We start from the raw sequence: 8,819 nt of genomic DNA on the forward strand, positions 1-8,819 counted from the left end.
CGATTTCTTTTTCTGGGTTTGTCTTTTTTTCCACAGCTGTAATTATTTATTAACAAAGGATTTCCGTAAACAAGTAAAACAGCCGCTAGTTTGAGTGTGAGACAAATGAGAGCAGCATAATGGCTGAGGAAAATGTTGAAGCATTAATTCTAGAGAAAAGTTTCCCTCTTTGTTCTCTCATCACTCTTTCGCTCTACTTTTAATAGTAACATGTTATTGTGTAAATCTTCACTTTTGTTGAGTTTCTGTTAACTTTGAAAATTTCCTCTTTTCTCGTCTTCCCCGTCATCCGTCCTCATCGTCCCATTTTCCTGTGTGTTCCCGCTCCTCTCTCACCATTTCCCCGCTCCTTTTCAGAATCGCATGCACGAGTCTTTGATGCTGTTTGACTCCATCTGCAACAACAAGTTCTTCATCGACACCTCCATCATCCTCTTCCTCAACAAGAAGGATCTGTTTGCAGAGAAGATTAAGAAGTCTCCACTCAGCATCTGTTTCCCAGAGTACACAGGTGAGAGATATTTTTCACTTGAAGAGGCAGTATCACATTATTATATTGTTATTCCCTCACCAAAAACATACCTGGAGTGTTACATTGATTCTTTCATGCATTTTGGAGAAATCCTTTAATCTCCATTGCAACCATTCAGCTGCGAAAAACGCATGGTTGGACCTAGCTCTGCCTTCGAGACACATCTCCTCCTCCACTCAGCTCCTTCAGACTAGCCAGCATCAATTAGCAAACATCTGATAGAACTGTGCATCTGCTGAGCTCGTTATAGGAGTTACTTCTCAGAGCAACGCTGGTAAAAACATTAAAGGGTTAATAGAAGAGCCATGTTGTGATGATTTCTTAAAGGGATGTTGTCACATTTAAAGGCTTTAGGTCCTAAAATAAAGATTAACATTAAACAACAATAACAACAATTACAAAAAAACAGTTTTCAAGTGATGATGGCATTTAGTCCAGTACTCCATGTAGAAAAACCTTAGACTGGGATTTGCACCAAGGACCTTCTTGCTGAAAGGCAGGGGTGTTACCAACTGTGTCCCCAGAATTACATTTTTTAAACAATATGCTTTACTGTTATTATTATTATTATTAGTAGTAGTAGTAGTATTGGTGTCGTTGTTAAGGGAATATGATTTCAAGAGTAGCTGCCAGTTTTTATTTGTTTTTGTCAAATGAGCTACAACTTATGTGCAGGAGCAAAAACATTTGTTTTTCCTCAGGTCATCTTTCTCTGATTTTACAATATTTTGGTCACCTTAAACTTCTAAAATAAAAAATGAAAGACGTAAACACCTTCTCATTTACAGCACTGATTATTAAAAGTTCACAGTTAGTAACTCAAACAGATTTTGAGCCGATCTTAAATTAATTCTGTCAAAAATTGTAAGCTTATAATATGGAGTTAAGAAATTAATTTTGACATGGAAATGCTTTACTGTCATCAGCATGTAGACATAAAGTGATGTTAAGATTGTTTAGGTTACAGTTTTCTTGACTTGAATAATTTTGAGATGATAAATGTAAGGCTTGTTTTAATTATCTCATTAGATTTAGTTTTCTAAATATGACCTGGAGTTTGTTTTTCATGTTAATGTTTCATTATCTCATTAGCTGGAGATAACATTACCTTGAGGTTGTTTGTTTCTTTATCTTGAGAAAATAAACTCTCAAACTCATTATTGTTTCAATAACAGCTCGATTTTCTCATTAGAAAAAACAATATCAAGGTTTTTTTATACTTTTTCTTGAGGCAACAGCTTTATTATCCCATTAATCTGCTGAAATAATGAGACCTCAAGCTTTCTTTGATGAGAAACTCATTCCATTATCTCCTGATCTGGAGATGTCGAGGCTTGAATTGTTGAAACAATATCTTTATTTCAAGCCTGAATTTATGACGGTCATGCTGCCAGCAGTTTCAGGCTGCAAACATTAAAGCTTCACATTCACAGGTTATGCACTGATCTCCTGATGGGGATCATAAAGAACTTTTTGGGGGTTTTTACACCTTAATCACCACTTTTATCTTCCCAAATGATCAAGTTCTTGCTTCTAGAAATGGTCACATCAAAATTATTAGTAGCTGTTTTTTCCTGTCATACGTCTGTTTTGTGGTCAGCAGAACTTTTTCTGAGCATTTACCTTATAAAGTCTTTTTTTTTTGCTTTAGAAAAAAGGAATATGTTTAAGATTCTGGTGGAACAAGCTGTTTTCCACATTCAGTTTTATGGGGTTTTTTTTCATGCTTATTCAGCCCTGGAAAAGCCAGTTCCATATTTTTCCATATTTTAAAGACTCTGGAGAAACAGCAGGAGGTGAAATGACCTCAGGAAGAATTATCCAAGTTTGGCAAAGGAGGGTGAAGATGTCTGTATTGCTTAGGAACGTAGATAAATGATTTACTTTTTTAATGATTATCTCTGTTTTACAACAGAAAATGTTGATGATTTTGAACTAAGAAATATTTAGCAGGAAATTTTGGAAAACTGCTTCCTGTATCTGCAGTGTTGGCCCAGTATAACTCCACTTCTCAAAATGGTTTGATTCTGATTCAGAATTTCTTACAAATGTAACATTGACTGTTTAAAACTGCTAAATAAATTGACCAAACTTTGAGCTGCCTTCATCGCCTTTGGTCAGAGCTCAAGTTGCTGCTTTTATGTTTCAGCGGTTCTGACTGTCAGTGATGGTTTCATATTTCCTGTTGGGACAGAAAATCAATTTTCTCCAACAGTTTTTGGCAAAGAGGCAAACAAGATCATTCAGCTGGAGTTACTTTGGAGATCCAACTCTTGACCTAAAACCTTAAATTAACCTTAAGATTGTTCAGTCAGAGAGCAGTGTGGACGTCCTGATCCCATTTAAAACTGGATACGAAAGCATGAATGACTGATCTTTACTGTCTGAGTGAGATTTCCTGGAAATTAAAACCCTCAGGTCTGTTCTCTGATTAACAGCTGCCTGATTGAGGGCATTAGTTGTGCATGGGACCTTCAGATGTGGATTTACTGTCTCTGCATTATAAACCGTCTGAAAAATGTGCCACTTTAAATCTTGCGGTATGATTACAGCTGCAAGTTAGTTTCCAGCAGAGAAAGGGAGAGCGAAATGGTTGGAGGAACATAAAACCTCACTTCAAGAAGAGATTTACTTTACTGCATTTCCACAAGTGGAGAAATGATAGCGAGCACAGGGAGGAGAGGAAAGTTGTTGGCAGTGAGAGTCTGCAAAAACGGCAGAGGGAAGCAGAAAGACTTCTTGACGTGGAAGTGGGAGCCAGATGTAGTGGTGACGGATAAAAGCACTGTGAGTAATAGACGTGCGTGGTGAGCTATGATAAGCCTCTTCACACACTCACAGCGGTGCACCCGTCTCTCACGCTGCTCTGATAGTCACACTGAGCCGTTCTGACAGCTTCCACCTTTACTTTTTGCTGCATCATGTTCTGCCTCTCTGTCCAGCCAAAGGTCTGAACACTCCTCATTCTGATCACTGGAAATACTTTTCTGATTTCATTTTATATGACAGAAAGGCTGAGGTGGAGTTGGAGGGTTTTGCAGCTTTGCATCCTTAGAGGGAAAGTATTAAGTAAAAGTCACATATTGCACATTTTTGTACTTTCATTTGGGTTTCTACTGCTTCTAAAAACAAATCAAGCACGTTTTCTGATGTCTGTTTTGGTGTCTGGTTTCAACCCTACCCCCCACCCCAGAATATAACATCACAAATCAGCAGGAACTGCTCCGTAACCTAGCAACCCAAGCAGAGCTCCACCACATATGTTGAGCTGGTTTTACCGCTGTGCGTTGTACAATGGCTGCTGGAAAAGACAACATGTTTTGTTGACTTATCACTAAGAAACCACTTGCTGCATTCGTGTTGGATGTGCAGGAGGCTCCACTTCTGCTTTTCAAAGATGTACAGTTGTACGTCTGTTCGCAGCTTTTTTTACGTTGAGTTGAGGTGCGTGGCCAGCAGCAGCTTATTTGGATTGAAAGTGACAAGAGGCCCTAAATGAGCTCAAAATGTGTAGAACTGAGCAGACTAAAATCTTATTATCTAACAAGGATTTTTGAGCATGTTTTGTTTAGGCCATAGATCTATCCTAACCTGTTCAAGGATTCATAGTGGGTCACCTGTAACAGATATTCACCAGTTCGCAAGTACTGTCTCAAGGCACTTTACAAAAAAATAATTTCGATTCAGTCATGCATGCATTCCAATTTATCAATCAGAACATTATGCTCAATTGATTATTCAGAATAGTTTTAAAAGTTTTTATTTAAAATCCCAGCAGATTGGATCGAGTCGGTGATTTGTAGCATTTACTCCTCCTGGATGTAGCGACTATCGCTTACATTGAGTTGTTGACTTTACAGTAATCCTCATACTGAGCATGCATGTGGCGACGGTGGAGAGGAAAAACTCCCCTTTAACAGGAAGAAACCTCCAGCACAACCAGAACCATCTGACACGACCGACTGGAGGCTTGCGAAGACGGATAAGACACAGAAAGAAACAGAAGAACTGGCCTAGGATTATTTTTCATGTTCATAAAAATAGAAAGCTAAAAGCAGGAGAACGATCAGCGGATGGCAGCATTATCTCAACTGTTGGTGATCACTTGTTCTATAAGTTGACTACATCAACATGCAACTGAACTGAGAGCAGCTTCTGCAAAACAGGCAGGTTTTAATGTAAAATCTGATAAAATCTCATTTAAATTGAGTATTTTTGTTCTGCTTTCTGCTCGTCCAGGACCCAACACCTATGAAGACGCGGCAGCTTACATCCAAGCACAGTTCGAGAGCAAGAACCGCTCTCCAAATAAGGAAATCTACTGTCACATGACCTGCGCCACGGATACGGGGAACATCCAGGTCGTGTTTGATGCTGTGACCGATATCATCATCGCCAACAACCTTCGAGGGTGTGGCTTGTACTGAGCGCGCCCACACACACACCCTGGACCCCCCTCCTCCCCCCACCACCACCCCCACACTTTTCTCCCATCCTTCCTGTCCTCTTCCTCTTTCTCCTCCTCCTCTGTCTTGTTCCTTTGGCACTGCTGTGGAAATGATGATGGCGATGATGATAATGATGATGATGATTCTCTAAAGAAAAACAAAAAAAAAAAATCCAACTAGGTACATATTAATAATGAGGATGATTTAAAAAAAAAATAGGCATACATGCATATAAATATAAATATATATATAAATCTATCTAATGTTCTTAGTTCTTGTGTCCTCTCTGCTCTGATTCCCCCTGATGTTTTTTTGGGTCTGTTGCCAAGCAAACAAAATTAGTTTTAGTAGAAAAAACCCCAAACCTGCAGCCTTGAAACATCTTGAACAAAGTTGAGGAAAGCCTCTGTTGCCGCTCCGTCACGTGGTCGACTGTGTGATTTTTTTTTTTATTTTTGTTTTGTTAACAAAACCGAAGCCTGTACTTTTTTTTCTTGCATACTTTTTTATGTATTGTTACTTTGAAAATGATGATGCTGTTTTATTTCTTTGATTATCGTGTGTATATTTATTGAGTCTGTACACTGATTTTTCTCACCTCTCACCTGTACTTCCTGTTTAATCCTGGTCGTTTTGGGCTGTTTTGCGGATTATTAATACTTTTTTTTATTTGCAGAAATATGTGTATATGTGAGCAGCACTAAAATGCACCTGACAAGTTGGATAAGAACGTTAAAAAGAAATCTAAACTGACTTATTTTTTTGTTGTTTACATTTGAGAAGACATTTTAAGATGTTTTTGTTTTTTTTATTTGAGTAACTTTTAACATCTTCACATTCAAGACCCAGTTTCCACCCAGGATTCCTGGTTTCCTGTTTCCATAATCTGGTCTTTGTCATTGGCCAGCCGCTGACCACAGCCGGACTCGAGAGCCAATAGGAAACTCGCTTACTGACTGAATCGTCAGTGCCATGTAACAGAGGCACTGCGCTGTAGATAGCTGCGCTTTTAGAAGCAGGTAAAACTCTACCTTCCTCCCCATAATAACCTAATAACATTCTCCATTCAAGAAAACTAATTAATTTATTAATTTATTTATTGACCAATCGCCCGCCATCCTCTCTTTCCTCGCTGTCGACTCTTGCATGGCGCCCAGGCGTCGGGATTTGACCTTTCCCCCCTCCTGTCCTTGTCATTCTCTTCTTTTCCATTCCCAACAGAAATAGCATGAGATACTCAACTTTGTATAAAAAAAAGACCAGATAATTGTTAAAACTTATAGCATAAAGCTGCTTATGAGGGAAAAAAAACACTTCATAAAAAGTGCAAACTAAATAGAAAAACAATAAAAAAAATAAATAAATGTGGAAGCAGCAACTGAAGGGGAAAGCTGATTGGTTTCTGAATGGGGGGTGAGGGATGAATTATGAGAATATGTCAGAAAAATGTGAGTTGAAGTTTCCGAGCAGGAATAGCTCACATGTGAACCTTTGAAGTGAAGAAATGTTTAGATTTTTCCTGCAGCAACACAAAGGGCAAAAATCTCCCAGAGAAAAACCGCCTTCACCACGACACTGACCGACATCATGACGATTTCTCGTGATTTGTAGCTACGGAACGTTTTCTTTCTCCATTTTACATGAGCCGATGTTTGGTGGGCGGTTCCAGTCGGACAGCGAGCTGACGAGGAACCACGGAGAACCCGGTGTTGCTGTAACGCTCCGATCTGTGCCCTGTCCCTAAGCCCCGCCCCCAGGCCCAAGCTCCACCTCCTTTTACCGTTCTGCCTGTTTCCCTGCATTAGAACCGTCTCCTCACTTTAGCCTGACTCAGAACGATTAAATATAATATAACGATATCTATTTTTTATTATTTCTGGGGGGGATAAAAGAAAAACACTCTTTTTGTGGGGGAGAGCACGTTTCTGGCTGCATCCGCTAGTTAGGGATGCCGCATGTTAACACATCGGCGCTGTATAAAGTCATGCTCCTTCTTCTTCTTCTCTATCTTTTCAGTTTAGTGCACACCTTCCAGGTCTATAATGAAAAGCACAGTTCTCACCTCACACATACACACTCGCTCACACTCACACAGACACACAATGAGTAGATTTGGAAATTTGTTATTTATTCATACCTGATCTATGTTTCCCCCTCATCAATCTATCTATAGAAACCTCTCTTTCTTGCCTTCTTGATTTCTAGGTTTTAAAAAAGAAAAAACTGTATAATGACACGATGAAGCTGTTTTTTTTTTTTTTGCATTCTGTTCCTGTTATCCTCATGATTTATTTTTTTCTTACCTACGTTCTGTTCTTTACCCAGTGAATGCTTTTTTTCTGTGCAGCTTTTTTCTCTCTTTCTCTCCCTCTACTCTTCTTTAGTGAATGGTTGTTATTTCATGTGGGATGTCCGTGCTGGAAAAACCAATCGAATGTAGTGTTTACATTAAAAAGCCACTGTTTTCATGACTACAGAAAAAATACCTTCTTGTCTCTGGTTTTCTGACTTTCAGCTGCAAGAAGCGTTACACATCGCTGTTTCATATTCAAGCTTCAAGCAACTGATTAGAAATTCTAGAGATGTGATCAAAAGTTTCCACCATGAACATTTAATATTTAAAACTTCGTTTTTCAGGGTGGAAATTATAGAAGGTACGGAGCAACATGTTTTAAAAGACTATTCTTTTTCTCATTTCTTCTCAAAGAAAAGAGAAAACAAGATAATTCTGGCTAAATATTTGATCATTCATTTGTTACCCTTTGAAGCCCTGAGACTCTGTAAACATGTATAACTGCCTAGATTAATAGTTCAAGAATAAAATATATCTTAATTAATAGCACCAGAATAAAACACAGTGGAATCAATTCAACAAGTCAAAGGTATTTTCAGTATTTTTCTAAAATCCCAAAGTGTGATGTTTTCTTTTTCCCATTATTAGCAATAAGTACAATATTTTAAAAAAAAGAAGTTATATTTTTGTGTATGAAAAATATTATAGATCAGTTAATAATATCTGCCTTATTAAAAGAAAGGCATCCAGTTTGGAAAAAAGTTTGAGCTCTGCTGAAAAAAAAATCTGTCATCAGCAATAACAACAATATATGAGTCACTGTTTTTATGAACACATGATGCGAATAGCAAGTTCAGTAAGAAATTAAAAGGCATCAAAGTCTGCGTTAGAATAAAAATTACTGAACCGATGAGGTCCAGTTTTCCACAAGATAAAAGCAGCTGCATAAAGTTATTTACGACCAAATGGCCTTAAATAACCAACGTAAGGAACTCTTTCAGTTTGTTTCTGCTTCTGACAGTAAAACAATCAAGTCTAGTTCTAAATTGTAGCTTTATCTTGTTTTTCCACTCTTAGCTTAGCTTATTTTGAGAATAATCTCCAAAATTTTATATTAAAAAAATTGAAATTTTAGAGTTTCAAAAGTTGCAAATTGTTGACTTCATATTACATTTTACCATTTTTCTTACATCATTACTAAATTTTTGACTCTTCAACCTCAGCATAAAATTAACGTCCCAATAAAATATGTAATGTTTAACATTTGTTCCAAATAGTTCACTCAGATAAAACATTTAAATCTAGAGTTTCCAACCCTGAGCTGCAAAAAGCCATGCGGAGCAGTTAGGAAGCGCCGCAGTAAATTAGAGGAATGCATCTCTGTCCCTGCAGAGGAAGCTTCCAGCAACAGCATTGATTTAATTTCATGTCAGACGAAGGGCAATAAAAGCTGAGAGTGACGGCGCTGCTCACTGCAGAGTTACTGTCATCCAGCATTCTCCATTATAAAAAATCTCCTCGCCGTTTCTCACTGTTAAAAGGAAAT

The 8,819-nt window shown here is 38.0% G+C and overlaps 1 protein-coding gene across 1 annotated transcript in view; it reads left to right on the top strand.

Annotated features, from left to right (window-relative positions):
* LOC106925363 (guanine nucleotide-binding protein G(o) subunit alpha) overlaps positions 1 to 7,463 on the top strand; it is a 106,695-nt gene extending 99,232 nt beyond the window's left edge. The window contains exons 8-9 of the mRNA XM_088006136.1: positions 358 to 511; positions 4,772 to 7,463. Coding sequence (XP_087862262.1) covers positions 358 to 511; positions 4,772 to 4,959 — 342 coding nt within the window. The 3' untranslated portion in view covers positions 4,960 to 7,463. The remainder of the gene's footprint in view (positions 1 to 357; positions 512 to 4,771) is intronic.
* Positions 7,464 to 8,819: the final 1,356 nt, after the last annotated feature.

This window comes from Poecilia mexicana, unplaced genomic scaffold (genome assembly GCF_051168715.1).
Source record: "Poecilia mexicana isolate PSO_F unplaced genomic scaffold, ASM5116871v1 scaffold_6, whole genome shotgun sequence".
In the NCBI taxonomy this organism is placed as follows: domain Eukaryota; kingdom Metazoa; phylum Chordata; class Actinopteri; order Cyprinodontiformes; family Poeciliidae; genus Poecilia; species Poecilia mexicana.